At 35.3% G+C, this 17,049-nt stretch overlaps 2 protein-coding genes across 5 annotated transcripts; one reads left to right on the top strand and one right to left on the bottom strand.

Moving 5' to 3' along the window:
* The first annotated feature begins 1,906 nt into the window (after positions 1 to 1,906).
* LOC105201682 (transcription elongation factor SPT6) lies at positions 1,907 to 11,352 on the top strand. 2 transcript variants are annotated; one of them, XM_026136550.2, is made up of 12 exons: positions 1,907 to 2,248; positions 2,366 to 2,447; positions 3,395 to 3,591; positions 3,677 to 3,793; positions 4,031 to 4,048; positions 4,142 to 4,305; positions 4,445 to 4,694; positions 5,019 to 8,047; positions 8,239 to 8,755; positions 8,864 to 9,104; positions 9,377 to 9,812; positions 9,943 to 11,352. In XM_026136550.2, the coding sequence occupies exons 1-12, from the start codon at positions 2,210 to 2,212 to the stop codon at positions 10,145 to 10,147; spliced, it is 5,295 nt and encodes a 1,764-aa protein (XP_025992335.2). In that variant the 5' UTR covers positions 1,907 to 2,209; the 3' UTR covers positions 10,148 to 11,352. The 2 variants fall into 2 exon arrangements, with proteins under 2 accessions (XP_025992335.2, XP_025992336.2); XM_026136551.2 differs by lacking the exon at positions 4,031 to 4,048.
* LOC105201681 (MATH and LRR domain-containing protein PFE0570w) lies at positions 10,702 to 16,954 on the bottom strand. 3 transcript variants are annotated; one of them, XM_039451562.1, is made up of 13 exons: positions 16,667 to 16,954; positions 15,857 to 16,521; positions 15,674 to 15,786; positions 14,028 to 15,602; positions 13,541 to 13,934; positions 13,303 to 13,430; positions 13,137 to 13,223; positions 12,939 to 13,049; positions 12,669 to 12,775; positions 12,481 to 12,582; positions 12,215 to 12,382; positions 11,992 to 12,119; positions 10,702 to 11,912 (listed from the first exon to the last, which is right to left on the bottom strand). In XM_039451562.1, exons 1-13 carry the CDS (start codon positions 16,682 to 16,684, stop codon positions 11,768 to 11,770), a joined length of 3,741 nt encoding a protein of 1,246 aa, XP_039307496.1. In that variant the 5' UTR covers positions 16,685 to 16,954; the 3' UTR covers positions 10,702 to 11,767. The 3 variants fall into 3 exon arrangements, with proteins under 3 accessions (XP_039307496.1, XP_039307495.1, XP_039307497.1); XM_039451561.1 differs by having other exon boundaries at positions 13,541 to 15,602; XM_039451563.1 differs by having other exon boundaries at positions 10,713 to 11,912; positions 12,014 to 12,119; positions 13,541 to 15,602.
* Positions 16,955 to 17,049: the final 95 nt, after the last annotated feature.

The following is a 17,049-nucleotide window of genomic DNA, read 5'->3' as shown; positions in this document are numbered from 1 at the left end:
AAAATCCTACAATCCATCTAAGTGCACAGTAGCATTGAAATGTTAGCTTTTTAATTAATAGCGTTTTTGACTGCAGTGGGTTTTAACCCAAGTTCGCTACCATTTGCCGGAATCGTCCAATTAGAATGGACGGTCGTCCACTGCAGTCGAAAACGCTATAAGTTTAACATTAACTTTAATTAAGAAATTAAGATGTTTATTTGAGCCTATAAAAATCATTTATTAGTAAAATCAATTAATCAATTAATGGATTACAATATATATTTATCTTGTTTGAATTTTCTTCCAAACGTGTCTTTTGTACCATATTTTTATTAAAACTATATAATTCTTAGATGTATTATTAGAATTTTTTTTACTTTAAGAAATTAAGTTTATTTGAGCCTATAAAAATCATTTATTAGTAAAATCAACTAATCAATTAATGGATTACAATATATATTTATCTTGTTTGAATTTTTTGCCAAACTTGTCTTTTGTGCCATATTTTTATTAAAACTATATAATTCTTAGATGTATTATTAGAATTTTTTTTACTTTTATTTTACCGGCATTTTTCTAGCATGAACGTATGCCTTATAAGCGTTATAATATTATTTAATATTAAACAATATTTCTAAAATATTATTTAATATTAATAAAAAGTGATTAGTGTCTGCTTCAAATAAAAAACAAGAATAAAATGATACATAGGAGCATTCGTGTGATGTTTTTGAACGCAGCCATATATGGGAATCTGCAGCCTAGCGCAGACTGCACGCAGCAAGCGTCTATCGGTTTAGCAGCAGAGTTCGTTGATTGGCTACTGTTTGCCTAAAGCCCGTATCAGACTACGCATTGAAGATTGAGATTGAAGATTAAAGATTGAAATTTGACCAATCAAAACAAGGAAATTTTAACTCCTTTTATTTTGATTGGCCAAAGCTCAATCTTTAATCTTCAATTTTCAATGCCTAGTCTAGAGTCCTGTATAAAGAGAGAAGCGACATTGATGTCCGAAGCTCTGATTGGTAATCTGATTGATACTTGATTGGCTAAGCGAGCAGCCATATTGTGACCACAGCTGTTTGTAGAATGATACGAATGGTGTTTGATGACGTTAGAGCGGTCCTAAAACGGCGGTGGAGGACTCAATTGGATACTGAAGGTTGTGGTGGGGGTTCGATGTCGCTTCTCTATATAGGACTCTACTCTGAACCAATGGGAATCTTATGTACATCAATATGGCGACTTTATGCTGGATGCTTATTGGTTCATCGGTCTTATGCTGTGCTAATGTTATGTTATGCATTTCATGTGCGAAACCCTTAATAAGCTCTAATCGTTACATTAATCATGAACTGTAAATATGTAGAAAGATAGCGATTTCTTAGTTTGGAAAATTTTCCCATGGACAGAATGAAATTCCATGGGTGTACGTGAGCTTTATGTGTGTGTATGTTTATCATTGTGTGCACTTGACGTGTGTATGCTGTTATCGCATTGGCTAAAGAGGATTAAACAGGGATCCGTATTGGTGCTGCCATTTTAGGTGCACAATCACGTGCATCCAATCACGTGGAACCCCGAGATGCCCAGACTCTCTACTTCTAGGGACTCTACTAGAGACTATAATCAGAGTCTCTAATCCGTTTGTTTTCTGTTCCTTAACTCCCTGAATTAGTGTGCACTTAAAATGAAATAGATATATATTTGAAAGTTAGTGAAAACAAGAAAGAACGTTCCAATGCAGTCTAGTGCAGGAATAGAAAACGAGCCTAATGTTTCTCGCTTGCTATCTGCACTAGGCTTGAGCCAATTGGAGCACTCGAGCCGCCTGAGCGCAGCGCCACTTGTGATTTGTGACGACAGTAGAGAGGAAGTCGTCTATCTATCATCATGATTGCCTTTCTACCATATCCATCGTCTCTTCTTATACTCTTAGGTGCCATTCCGGGAAAGAACACGAAACGACGTGGGTTCTGTACTTGCTTCGGCAGTACATATCAGTACATAAAAATTGTACATTAAAATTGAAACAATACGGAGAAAGTGGACTTTCGTTTAGTCTCCAAACACTCACAAGGCTGGTACCACTAATAAAAGAAATAAGGTGGGTGTCGAGGTGTAGTGTGGCCGAGTGTTTAAAGTGCGGATTGCGGGGCGATAACGACTGGACACGACGCACACGAAATCTCGGACGAGGCCAGGTCGTCGACTACTCTGAAACATGGCAGAGTATCTCGATTCCGAGGCGGACGTAAGCGAGGTGAGTTTTCTTCGTTTTTTTTCTTTTTTTTTTGGAGGATCTCGTGCGTCTACGATGAAGCACTCGAACAATGGTGCAATGGCGCACTGGTGCTAACTGTGTACGAATATGTTACAGGGTGAGGAGGAATTGGATCAGAACGAAAAGAAGAAGTTGAGGAAGCTGAAGGCGGTGGAGGAAAGTGATGACGAGGAGGAAGGTAAAGATGGCCTAAGTCTAATGGCGCAAACTTTTTGCGGCTTTTCGCACATGTGACACTGCTCGGCAGACACCGATGCATTGACGGCATAGCGGTTGCATTGTTTTTACATTTTATTGAATTATTTCGTAAAATAGCTTTTTTTACTGTTGCTTCGTTAAGATTTTGGCCCCTGTTATATATATATCATTGTCTTTTTTAGATTTGTTCGCGTCGCATGCTCCAAAAGCACTTGGATCACTGGATTAGAACTAATGCTGTGATAACAGTGATCCAAGTGCTCTTGGAGCATGTGACGCGAACAAACCTTTCATTTACCGCTTTTAAGATATTCCATCTGTTCTTTTTCCCCTCCTCTTAATTATCTTATGTTCCCTTTCCCTTCATTTTCTTCATAAGATAATTTTTTCTTTATCCAACTTGACTATCACAGTATTTTGTAACAAAACGATTAACAATTAAGAAATTATATTTTTTAGTGTTTATTAACAAAATTAGTTTTTTTTAATAAAAAAAGATATTTTAATTTGTGTGTACAAAAATTGATTCAAAGACTTTAAAAGAAATAGAATAGTAATAAAAGAGTAATTTGTAATTCCTACCTAATTTTTATCATTTTTTTCTCAATGCTATCTCGTTATTCTGTTGTGTTTATGTCAATAATGAGGATATTTGCATGCACTTACCAAACAGTGAAATAATTGAATTTAATTTGATCCAAATAAAAGAACCATATTCAACTGTGTGTCGCTCGAAGAACAGATGTAATATTAGATGCATCAACTGTATTAATAGACAATATTTTACATATTATTTTTATACATATATCTAGTTAATTACAGATTTGTTTTAATATATTTAATTCAATTTTCTAAATTGGGATTTATATTTGTTATTTGTCTTTCTGCACATGATGTGCAGCATTGGTACAGTGATATATTTTACAGATGATGAGGATCAGTTGCGTGAAGAACTGAAAGATTTGATAGACGACAATCCTATAGAGGAAAGTGAGGGTGAAGACAGCGATGGTTCTAATCATCATAAGAAACGTAAGAAAAGTGACGACGAGGATTTTGACGATCGCTTAGAAGATGAAGATTATGATCTGATTGAAGAAAATTTAGGTGTTAAGCTTGAGAGAGTATGTTTTTATGTATTTAATTATTTTTAAAAATAAAAAAAAAGTTTAATAAACCATATAAAATACATTAATTTGTATTTTATAGAAACGTTTTAAACGTCTTCGAAGGATTCAAGATGAGGAATCAGAGGAGGAACAAGAAAAGGAAGCGGATGAAGAAAGGGACGCCATTGCCAACGAATTGTTTGAAGGTTCTGGAGATGTAAGTATCACATAATCAGATACATCAAATTCAACACAGAGTGTTAACTGTGGCAAAGTATTTAACAATTTATGTTAACACATTATTTTTTATATTTAATCATGCAATTTGTACTTTGTTTCTTCTTGTTAAATTCTTAGTTTGTGTATATAAATGCATTTAAAGTTACAAGCACATGTTTTTACATATATATGTCACGTTTTGTATTTGTTAAACACACATGCATACTTATGTTAGGAAAGGGATATTATTACGGTATGTGTGACGCTTTTATAATATATGTATATTCTATGTCTTCAATATATGCAAAAATGTAATATTTCTTTTATCTTTTTATTTTGTTCTTAGGAGGATGAAAGACGAAGTGAACGAAGCCATAGACCAGAGGCGGAAACCTTCGAAGAAGGCAGTGATGAAGGAGAATATACTGACGCGGATGATTTTATTGTTGATGATGATGGTAGACCTATCGCAGAGAAAAGAAAGAAAAAGAAGCCAATATTTTCTGATGCGTATGTTATGAAATTTTAATATTTTTAATATTTTTTATTTTCTTCACATTAATATATTTAATGCCTACTAGCATAAGTATTTACAGTTATCATTTGGATAAGATTGAAATTCAAATCAAATACATTTTTTTTAATCTAGGGCGTTACAAGAAGCACAGGACATTTTTGGTGTGGATTTTGATTATGACGAATTCGGCAAATATGGTGAGGAAGATTATGAGGAAGAAGAGGAGGAAGAAGAAGATGAGTATTTGGATGAAGACGCTGATACTGAACGGCCGCGTCGACCGAAGAAACAGCTAAAGAAGAAGACCACGAGGAAGAGTATTTTTGAAATTTACGAGCCCAGTGAATTGAAACGCGGTCACTTTACTGATATGGATAACGAGGTACATTATATGTAGTAATCTTAAATTATAAGCTGCATATATATATATATATATATATATATATATATATATATATATATATAAAGGATGACATTAGAGAAAGCATTAAGATATAAAAAAATTTTATATTTTTACATTGAGATGCATAGCATCAAAAATTAATAATAAAAAATTTGGATAATATATTTTTGAATTTAATATAAAAGAAAAATATATACTTAGGTACATAAAAATGTTATAATAATGGTGAAAATTACGTTTATTAATAGCTGTGATTACATTATTCCCAAATTATTGTTTATGAGATCTGACTTCAAATTACAGATACGTAATACGGATATACCAGAAAGAATGCAACTTCGATCCGTAGTGGTTACACCAGTTCCAGAAGGTTCTGATGAACTGGATCTCGAAGCAGAATGGATCTACAAGCAGGCGTTTTGTAAGCCTACAGTCTCTATTCAGGATGCCCATTTGAATGCCGAAGCTAAAGAACGAGCTCGAAAAGGACCACAGACTATTGGCAAGATTAAAAAAGCCTTGGACTTCATGCGTAATCAACATTTTGAAGTCCCTTTTATATCCTTTTATAGAAAGGAGTACGTGCTACCCGAGCTAAACATTAATGACCTGTGGAAGGTTTATAAGTTTGACGCGAAATGGTGCCAGTTGCGTCAGCGAAAGGAGAATTTGCTCAAGCTATTTGAGAAGATGCGCAACTATCAATTAGATGAAATCATGAAGAATTCAGATGCGCCATTGCCAGATAACGTGCGAGTGATCAAAGACGACGACATTGAGCGATTGAAGAATGTCCAGACAAGTGAAGAACTTAACGACGTCTATAATCATTTCATGCTGTATTACAGCCACGAGATCCCAGCGATGCAGGAAGCCGTGCGACAGAAGGAGAAGCAGGCACGACGCGAAGAGAGAATTCAGCGACGTAAACAGCAGATTGCTGAGGCAGAAGAAAACGGAGAAGATCCGCCGGAGGAAGAAGAGGCAATAGAAGAAGAAGAAATTGACGAAACGTTAAAGCAAGCCGTTAGGAGCGGCCCATATTCGATCTGTCGGAAGGCCGGTTTAGATGGTCTGGCGAAGAAGTTCGGGCTAACGCCCGAACATTTTGCAGAAAATCTTCGTGATAATTATCAACGTCACGAGGTTGATCAAGAGCCTATTGAACCAACGACGATTGCAATTGAATACTGTGGTTTACGATTTAAAACCATAGAAGAAGTGTTAAAAGCTGCCCAGCTGATGGTAGCAATTCAGTTGGCACGCGAGCCACTTGTACGTAAATGCGTGCGCGAGATGTACATGGAACGCGCTAAAATATCCGTGAAGCCAACAAAGAAAGGCATCAAAGAAATTGACGAGAATCATCCGATCTACACAATGAAATATTTGAAGGATAAGCCAGTACGTGATCTCGTGGGCGTTCAGTTCTTAAATTTGATGATCGCTGAAGAGGACAAACTCATCACGATCACACTTAGTGACTCCATCGAGGGTAATACCAGCAGCAATTACGTCGATGAAATGAAACAGCTCTATTGTCGAGACGAGTTCAGCAAACTCGTGCAAGACTGGAACGCTTTGCGCGTAGGTAGCGTCGAAATCGCGCTTAATCGCATGGTAATACCACATCTTAAGAAGGAACTGCGAACTAATCTGATCGCTGAGGCAAAGGAGTGTGTAATGCGCGCATGTTGCCGCAAGATGTACAACTGGATCAAAGTTGCGCCATACAATTGTGAATTTCCCGAAGAGGAGGATGAAGAGTGGGATACCAGTAAAGGCTTGCGTGTCATGGGTTTGGCCTATGTGCCAGACTATTCGCAGGCAGCTTTCACTTGTCTAATCGCGGCCGACGGCGAGTGCACCGATTATCTGCGCTTGCCACATCTGATGAAGCGCAAGAACAGTTTCCGCGAAGACGAGAAAACGATGAAGGAAGCCGATCTACTGGCATTGAAAAACTTCATAGCCACAAAGAAGCCACATGTGGTCGTAGTGGCCGGCGAATCCCGAGAAGCGATGATGATCGCCGCCGATATCAAGGAGTGCATTACTCATTTGTCAGAGGAGGAGCAATTTCCTAATATCCAGGTGGAAATATGCGACAACGAACTTGCAAAGATTTATTCCAATAGTAACAAAGGTATCTCGGAGTTCCGGGATTACCCGGAGTTGTTACGCCAGGCTATCTCGCTGGCAAGGAGGATGCAGGATCCGCTGGTGGAGTTCTCACAGTTATGCACGGCCGACGAAGAGATTCTCTGCCTCAAGTATCACAATTTGCAGGATCAATTGCCTAAGGAAGAGCTGCTAGAAAATCTGTATTTGGAGTTCGTCAATCGCGTGAATGAGGTTGGCGTAGACGTGAATAAGGCAGTCCAACAAGCATACTGTGGCAACCTTGTTCAATTTGTTTGCGGCCTTGGCCCACGAAAGGGTCAAGCATTGATCAAGATGCTGAAACAGACTAATCAGCGGTTGGAGAACAGGACGCAATTAGTTACCGCATGTCATATGGGGCCGAAGGTATTCATTAATTGCGCTGGCTTTATCAAAATCGACACCAACAGTTTGGGCGATAGTACAGAGGCATATGTAGAAGTGCTTGATGGTTCCCGCGTACATCCCGAAACTTACGAATGGGCCAGGAAGATGGCAGTCGACGCTCTAGAGTATGACGATGAGGACGCCAATCCCGCCGGCGCTTTGGAAGAAATACTCGAGTCGCCAGAACGCCTCAAGGATTTGGATCTCGACGCTTTCGCGGAAGAACTTGAACGGCAGGGTTTCGGCAACAAATGCGTTACTCTCTACGACATTAGGGCCGAGTTGAATAGCCGGTACAAGGATCTTCGCGTGCCATATGAATCGCCGAGCGCGGAAAAACTATTCGATGTTCTGACGAAGGAGACACCTGAGACCTTCTACGTCGGCAAGTTAGTGTTGGCTACTGTGATCGGCATCAGTCATCGAAAGCCACAGGGTGATCAGCTTGATCAAGCGAATCCGGTGCGGAATGAAGAGACCGGTCTATGGCAGTGTCCGTTCTGTCTGAAGAATGATTTTCCTGAATTGTCGGAGGTGTGGAATCACTTTGACGCTGGCGCTTGTCCAGGCAAGGCTACAGGCGTAAGATTGCGACTGGACAATGGTATCTCCGGTTATATTCACATAAAAAACTTGTCGGATCGGCACGTCGCAAATCCTTGCGAAAGAGTCGGCATGGGACAGATTATTCATTGCCGAATTATTAAAATTGAGGTAGACCGATTCAGTGTCGAATGTACCAGCAAGAGCAGTGATCTTGCTGACAAGAATCACGAATGGAGGTAAGATATACAAAATAAATAATTACTATATAGATCTATTACTTTTAAAATTACATAAATAAGACAGAGAGTAAAAAGGAAGAAAGACATTTCCCAATCGAAAATATACAATATAAAATTTTTTTTTTTTTTTTAATTTTTCTATAATACTGTATGAATTGTCATTAATTGTAATTGTATTTATTGATTAGACCGCAACGAGATCCATTTTATGATACCGAAACAGAACAAAAGGATATAAAAGTTGAAGAAGACGCCAAAAAGGCAAAACAGCGTCAAATTTACGTGAAACGCGTAATAATACATCCTGCCTTTCATAATATCAGTTTCGCTGAGACTGTAAAACTAATGCAGACAATGAAGCAGGGCGAAGCAATAGTAAGACCTAGCAGCAAAGGCGCCGATCACTTGACAGTCACGTGGAAAGTCACCGATGATATTCTACAGCATATTGATGTTCGCGAGGAGGGTAAAGAGAACGCCTTCTCGTTGGGCCAAAGTTTATGGATCGGGAACGAAGAGTTCGAGGATCTTGACGAGATTATCGCTCGTCATGTCAATCCGATGGCCGCGTATGCTTCGGAATTGGTAGATTTTAAGTATTATAAATCTGCTGTGGATGGGATAAAAGATAGAGCGGAAGATCTTTTAAAGGAACAAAAGAAAGAAAATCCCAATGGAATTCCTTATATAATATCAGCAGCAAAGGTAAATAAACGCATAGCTAACTTGTAACTAACATGTAATACAGCAATTTTTCGAAAAACTTTTTTATTTTTAATTGAAAAATAATTTCGTTTTGTTTTTTTCTCATAGACTTATCCTGGAAAATTTTTACTTTCGTATCTGCCGCGTACGCGTTGCCGTCACGAGTATATCACAGTAACATCTGAGGGCTTTAGATTTCGAGCTCAGATGTTCGGTAGGGTAAGCGACTTATTGCGCTGGTTCAAGGAACACTTTAGGGATCCCGTTCCTGGACAATCCACTCCTAGTACACCGCGTGGCGCAATGACTTCTAGGACACCTTACACTACTACGCCAGGAACAGTCAGCGGTAAGTCTTTCTATGTCATCATTGCGAGAATCATTGTCAATCATCAGAATTCTTGTCTGTATAACTCCTGGAATCATAGTATCAAAATAATTTTTTTATTAAAAACGTTATTTCACAAAAATATTTTATTTTAAAATAAAGTCATTTTACATATTCTACTGTTTATGGTATCAACTGTTTATTGAATTTTTTAATCGCTAAAATGTAATAAAACGCACAAATTATATGCGGACTGTAATGTTTAATTGCTCTTTTGATTGATATTGTTTCAGGAATGAATCCAGAAACAATACAACGAGTTGCACAGAATCTTCCGCATCACATGCTGCACTCACTGTCGCAAGTGGCGAATCAAACGCCGCATCACTATCCGCCACACACACCTGGAGCAGCTAGCACTACCGGCTACGGTGGAGTGCATACGTATCCCAATACTCCGTATACGCCGTCTGGTCAAACTCCATTTATGACCCCATATCAAACTCCTCATCACACGCCGCATCACGGCCAGCCAACTCCTAGATATGGCCAACAAACTCCTAGCCACCATCAAGGACCCTTCGTGCATCCACCGCCACCCTCAATGACGCCCGGTCATCACAGATCTGCTCAATCGCACAGACCTACACCACCTCCTTCTGGTGATCCAACAGATTGGAAGAAAGCCGCCGAAGCGTGGGCACGTTTAAAAAGCGGTCCTCGAGTCTCGTAAGTATAATAATAAATAAACATATATGTATTAACTAATCTAACCATTACGTTTTGCAATTAAAAATTGTTATTTTATTTGAGATATTAATGTTCTTCATTCGAATAGTATCAATAAATGTGTTTTCAGTGGATCGACACCTAGATACGACGAGTCCAGGAAAACTCCACGTAACTATGATGAGTCTGTTGGCAGAACGACACCTTCTGGAAGGAGCAGACCTTCTACGCGTACTCCGTCATACAAATCTCCGCGGGGCACTCCACACACGAATTCTAGTCCACGGAGCATGTCCCTCAGTGGAGATGGTACTCCCTTATACGATGAAAGCTAACGGGATTGTGCATAGCTGACTAGATTTATTAGTTATACCATATCATGCTATGTATGAATAGTAAGTGTGCGTGCCATCGACGATTGACAATCTGCCCGTAATGTCGTCGATTGCTCGCGTCAAATCGATTATTGATTGTTGCAGATAAGCAACACGCGTAGTGAATTCCTCCACTTTCTTGCTCGCGAGGTTTCGTTTGCGATCGAGAGAGGGAATATCGATTGTACTATTGTGAACTACAGTGTTATACTGTAATTTATTTATTTTGTAATTTCGTGGACTTCTTCCTATGTACATATAATAAAATCTATGAAAACTGTACGAAGGCCTCGCAAACACGTTCTACAATCTTAATTAATCTTCCCGCACATTGATGACATCAGTGAAAAGTAATTCATTAGAATTATTTGTATAATTTTCAAAAAGTTTTTATTTATTAGTTTTATTTATCAGTTATAACACAAAGACATTAAGTACAAGAGTTAACTTAGAGTCAGAATTTTTTACAGATATCATTAATAAAATAGCATTGAAAAATGATTGTAACCAAATTATTGCTCAAAGATATATTTTATGCTTTTATTGGTGTCATTCATTACGTTTACAATATAGAGAATTGATTGATCCAATTGCTTATCATATCAGTAGCGATACAACCTCTCTTAGATGTGCGTCATTATTTATATACAGACTTCTATACATAAATACCTAGACTGCGATCTTTGAAAAATAAAAATAAATCAAATTATTTTAAGATAGATGGTGCAGCCGATTTTAATAAGTTGCAAATTCACTAATACTATATATCGTAGTATATTATATATATAAATTCATGAAATAAATGACCGAAAAACTTATATCAGATTAATTCAACTGTAGCAATCTAGGTATTCTATAGAAATCTATACATTATATATATTCTAAGTCTATATAGAGCATTTCTGCAGAATATTTAAATTATTCAATTGTCATATTTACTTGAAGTTGTTAAATAGTTTACATCTAATTAATATCTTACTTAAATTTTCACATATAAAAATGAAAACAAAGATAACTCTTTTATATTTATATCGACTGATTTTTATTTAGGTATGCATCAATGCTTTATATTTCTTATATAACTTGACTTGGAACAAATGATACTTCGTACATACAATTTATACAGTTGTTAAATGATAATATGAAAATTAAACATGAAAGCAATATATTTGAAGTGTTATATTTCTATAATCCTTTAGCTTTTTATTTTTCTTCCATTTTAAAAATATTTCATCTAGCCCAAGAAAATTATTTTAAATTATATTTTCTTATTTTATGAACAAATTAGTAAAAGGCACTTTCGTATTATTTATTGTCATAAACGGATAAAAATTGTAATGTTTATGATTTTTGCACAAACATCAAGAAAAAAAAAATCTCTTCAATACAATTTACAAAAAGAATGTAGTACATTTACAATTAGTATTGAAACCAATATATATATATATATGTATGACAGGAAATAAGACAACATATGACAGAAATACGTAGAAACATATAGAAAAATATTTTTTAGAACAAATTCGTAATTTCTCTTATCAATATAAAAAAATAACGTTCATATGAAATTACCGTTTGAAGTTATATACACGATACTTCAGATTCCGATAGAAAATCCTCTGATTGCAGAATATTTTTATGAAAAGTATATGTTATCTCGTGGTTTTCAGGTTTCTTTATTGATGAATGATATGGTGTATAAATGGTTCGTGAACGGAATGCTGCACTAAATAAACAAAATAGATAACAATATAAATCGTGCTCGTTAAAGTAAAATAAGCATTTTATAAAAATATAGAAATTACTTGGATTTGGTTGTGTCCTTACGTAAAATTTTGTTCGAGGTTGTTTCTATTTTTGGTCGTTTCCTTAACTCCATGGAATATCGTGTTTCTGGATCTGCATTTTCGTTTGTTTTAGAATTACGTACACGCTGCACGAAAAAAGGATAAAAAGTATGATTTCTTTTTCGGAAATACATAATAATAAAAATGACTTTATTTTTGTTTCGATGAATTTCAGTGTTACCTTTCGCGGAGATGTTTTTTGCTCCTCTTCGCTGGACTCTGTACTTGAGAACTTATGTGCTCCTTGTTTATTGTTTTTCCGAGATTTTTTATTAAATCTCCTTGTATTGTTCGTAGAACCTTTCGTCTTAGGTGATTTTTTGGAAGTTTGAAGATTTTCGATGACAATCTAAATTTAAAAAAATGTGCATATACATATACATATAAAATATACAATTTTTCATTAATAAATTTATATTTAGTAAAAATGTGATTCTATGAACTTACTTGATTTATATTAGAAGTTTTATTTGATTCAGGTAACAGTATTTGCTTATTTACACTTTGTTTCTTGGAATTTACTTTTTGTTCCTTTTTCTTTTCACTATTCTACATAAAAAAAAAAAATTATGAAAAACGTTATAAAGCAAATACTTGAATAAAGTAAATATTTCTGTAGTTATAGTAACTTTTACCATAGTATTCTTTTGGATTTCTTTTGAATTATCAGTCAGAACCGATGATTTCTTTAAACTGCCTGGACTATAGACAACTGTGTTATCTTTCAAAGTTATACGTTCGCCTGTATAAAAAATATATAATAACTGTCAATTATTCATCTATTTTTGTAAAAAATTAATCTAGCTTTTCACTTGAAACATAATAAAAATTTTATTTTTATTGCTAATACGTAATTATTAAATAATAAATAATAGATTAAAGATTTTGTTAATTAATTTATTTACCTGCCCAGTAATGTAATGGAGGTACGATATGACGGCCTCTTGAACTAACAGGTGTATTCAGTGAATTCATTGTTGCATCATAAAGTTTTTTCCCAAATTCTTGAACATTGTCTGGGAAATAGAAGTGATTACAATTTATATAAAACACGTAATCGTAATATGTTTAATAAAAATATGTATTAAAAAAAAAATTCTTACCGCACTGCATTCTCCAAGTCTGACAAAATTGCTCGATTTTTGCAGGACATCCATAACGACACTGTTTCACAAGTTTCTTGGGAATATCTAAATGCGAAGCGATAATTATTTGACAAATATTAATCACATAATATATAATTTATGTCGCGGATTTCGGATACTTTACTATGCTTGTCGCTTAAATGTCCATGAAGTGCATAGAATTCGTGATTCACCGTTTCGATTAGTGTTGCTGATTGGCGCCTCAGCACAATGTTCGTACTAAACTTCCTGTTTACAACGTGGCCAGCCTCGCTATAAGTAGAAAAGAAATTTAATCTATTAATTACTCTCTATTAATTATTTATATTATATAATTACATGTGATCCTTTAATCATTAGTCATGTTTTTTAGAAGAACGTACTTGATCAATTTCCCTTGAAAAATTAAACCTGATTGAGATTTTGTATATTGTACTACTTTTGGCACCCATGCAGTTAGCACTCTAGGATTTTCTTTTGTTCCAAGTTTGCTGCTTTTAGGTTGCTCAGCTATGGAATTTGTCAACGAATTAGGATTATTAGAACTCTTATTATCCAATTTATCTTTATTATTTGTTATCTCTTTTTTATTATTAGCATCCGTTGTGTTCGAATGAAAATCATTAATTGTAGGTTTTGTAGCAATTGATATATTCGATTTATTTTTGTTATTTGTTATCGGATTAATTTCTTTTTTATTGCCAACTATTGTCTTTGAATAAGAATTAATGCGATTGTCATTAATCGCAGATTTTGTAGCGATTGTCGTTCTTGATATAGATTTCTTCCTATTACTTTCCTCCAACAGTAGAATATCTTTGTCCTGCTCATCCTCTTTCTGTACAATTATCTGGGAATGAGATTGTACAGCTTTTTCTCTCTCTTTCGAGCTTGCTGTACTTATTCTCAAATTCAAATTTACCGGCATTGAACTGATTATAGTGGGTTTGGCTTTCTTTATTGCAGTGTCATTTTTTGTTTGATCAATCAATGTGTTATATAATATTGGAGATGTCAGAGACCTCTTGAGCAAGTTGCTATTACTTTCGCTACTTATTACAACATCTTGGCCCTTACCATGTGATGTTATCGTACTTCCACCCGATCTTCGCGTATTTGAGCTCACCGTTATTACATCTGTGTCAGAACTCATGGTGTAGTCAACGTCCGCAACGAATGACGAATATGTTTCTTTTTGAATCCTATGAGGAATTTTCTGTTCCTTTATAAAAACATTCAAGTTGACTTTCTGATTATCTAAACAAATATCGGACGGTTGTTTATTTTGCATCACAGACTTGCCTTCCCCATATATATCAAAATTACTCTGTTGTGCCAGTTGTTTATTTTGTGTCACAATCTTGCTTCCCCCGTTCCCATCAAAATTACTGTCAGATAGATTCGTTGCACACTTCTGACCGTCCGGTTTTTTTTTCATTTTACGTCTACATATCTTTGTAGGCATTCTTCTAGCTTTTAAAACTCGTTTAAACGATATTTTGGGCACGCCTGCATAAGTCTCACTTTCTGATAAATCTGAATTCTTGTCGTTTTCTGATTTATTAGCATTTACTGAATTTGATAGTTGAATAGTGTTAAAATCAATTTTTAAGCTTCCGTATCCTAAATCAGTGGAGTGCCCATACGTATCAACATTATTCCTTTGTATCTTGCTTCTTAATTCCATTGGTTTATTTTCAAGTTTATTAATATTTGTACGACTGTTATTGCATACTAAATTCTGTTGCATTGGTATTGTTTCCGGTTTAGATGTTTCGTGACTTATAAAGGACACCGAGTCGTTATTGCATTCTGATTCGGTTTTGTAAGACACTACATAGTCCAAGCAATCGAACATCTCGATAATCTTCTCAATATACTTCGGAGAACAATTTTTGTCTGTTAAATTATTGATAATGATGTTCAGTTTATCCTCTTGAAGAATGTCCTTTAATGTGTTCTTTATTTTTTTGGAACTGTTTGATAGATTTATGTCTGATTTGACATCTTGCTTGTTTTCATCATTGCATAGTGACTTTATGTGCCTTGTTTGCACGACAGGAATTATATCCCTTTCGGAGTTAGAAATAAAAGATTTTACAGACGAAATATTTTTCTCATAATTTTGTGAATTATCAATAAGGCTATTATGAGATTTTTCCTTCTTTTCAAATGTATTAGATTTATATTTCTGATCTTCAGTCTTAGGATGCTTGTTTAAATTACAAGATCCCGCTGCAGAAGTAGCTTTTTTATTTCTGCTACATGTGTAAGTCAGATCTGTCAGTTCAGTCTTCAAATCGTCGTCACTGTCAGTAATACGGGTGGGCCAACGAAACACAACTGGACATCCTTGGCTGACATATGTTCTCCATATTTGGTAAACATTCTCCCAATCATCAGGAAAGCCATTGTAAAATTTTCCACGAATATAATCTGGCAATGCTGTGTAAAGTATACATACCAGTTATTAACATGTAAACTCTGAAGTTAACAAATTTTGTACAAATTGTTACCATTTTTCTCATCGGCAATATTTCCTTGCAGAATATATTTGTGCTTGTATTTGGATTCAACGCATATCGCAGAGTATCTTCTTATAACCGGTTTACTACGTGCAACCCTTCCACTGTTTCCAAAGAAAATTAATTATTAACATTTAAAGAAGTGCCAATCAATATATTTTATTTCTTACTCACCAGTTTAATGTCCCTTTAATTAATAATTCATATTCGTTATTTAACATAACTTTCCATTTTGTAAACACTTGATCAATCTTATAATTAATATTGACAGAAGTTGCTGGTGTGTCAAAGGTATTTAAGTTGGAATTTGTATTAGCAGACATCCAGCTTGGAATGCTCACTAAAGAAATTGTATCTACCATGGAAGACTGTACAGTATTGTTAAATGAAGGCAGTACCACTTTTTCGCAATTTGACAATGTAGGGACTCTGCTATGTGATTCCCTAGGGGTGCGATAAACCGTACTAGCTAGTGGAGGTGGCATAATATGACGATCAATATTAGGTATATCCTGCTGGACAAGGTTCCGATTGACTCTAGATGTGGTCATTGCTGCTGGCTTGGTATTATGGCTCTTTTTCCTCAAGAGTATGTTTCTCAAATTATTGCTGGAAGCTAAGACCTCGCTTCTTATTGGAGAAGTTGGCGACAGAATTGTGCAGTTGGAATCTATGGAATCTACATTAATGCTAGAGATGCTGGGCCAGGATGTCACTTTCGTGGGTGATGCTTTCACATCATGCAAGTCTTTGTTGTGTTTCTGCTTCAGTAAAGCCAGTTTTAAGGAACGTTCCAATTTTTTGAATCGTTCATCTACTTCTATAGCTCTAAATGTAGTCTGTGTGGGAAAGATTTAAAATATAATTCGTATATATATATATATATACATATATATATAAACACAAGCTTACAAATCAGAAGTCGAATATTTAAATTGATAACAAAAACATCCTTAAAATTTTCATGTGGAAATGTATACATACCTGATGACGGTTGGCCATTTGAAGGCGTTTTTTGAGGTTAGATTCTCTGTTTATAACACGAATTTACGATCAAAAATTTCACTTTTAAAAGAATAGAACTAGGAGAAAAAGCTATAGTCGATGTGATAATCCGATAACATAAACGTTGGTTTGTGAACTTTAAACGTTCCTGCGTTTTCTTTTTTAAATATTTACGACGTCACTAATCAATTAACAAGTATCTTCGAAATTTTTGAATTTAAACGTATGTATACATATACACATCTCTCTTTTTCTAAGAGAGAAAGGGAGAGAGAAACTGTAGTTCTTTTTCTGATAAGTTTCTGAACGCAATTAAGACGAAGAGTTTAAAACGGTTAACATTTTTTTATTTTATAATATTT

The sequence above is a fragment of the Solenopsis invicta genome, chromosome 7 (assembly GCF_016802725.1).
Source record: "Solenopsis invicta isolate M01_SB chromosome 7, UNIL_Sinv_3.0, whole genome shotgun sequence".
Classification (NCBI taxonomy): domain Eukaryota; kingdom Metazoa; phylum Arthropoda; class Insecta; order Hymenoptera; family Formicidae; genus Solenopsis; species Solenopsis invicta.
This window is presented reverse-complemented; position numbering and strand designations above follow the sequence as displayed.

Excerpts from the sequence above, each read along its gene's own strand:
- LOC105201682 (XM_026136550.2), top strand. The coding sequence starts at position 2,210 with ATGGCAGAGTATCTCGATTCCGAGGCGGACGTAAGCGAG. Across the intron at positions 2,249-2,365 it reads CCGAGGCGGACGTAAGCGAG|GGTGAGGAGGAATTGGATCA; the intron begins GTGAGTTTTCTT and ends AATATGTTACAG. Across the intron at positions 4,695-5,018 it reads TTACTGATATGGATAACGAG|ATACGTAATACGGATATACC; the intron begins GTACATTATATG and ends TTCAAATTACAG.
- LOC105201681 (XM_039451561.1), bottom strand. Across the intron at positions 13,431-13,540 it reads TTTCAAGGGAAATTGATCAA|CGAGGCTGGCCACGTTGTAA; the intron begins GTACGTTCTTCT and ends TTCTACTTATAG. Across the intron at positions 12,583-12,668 it reads AAATCCAAAAGAATACTATG|AATAGTGAAAAGAAAAAGGA; the intron begins GTAAAAGTTACT and ends TTTTTTATGTAG.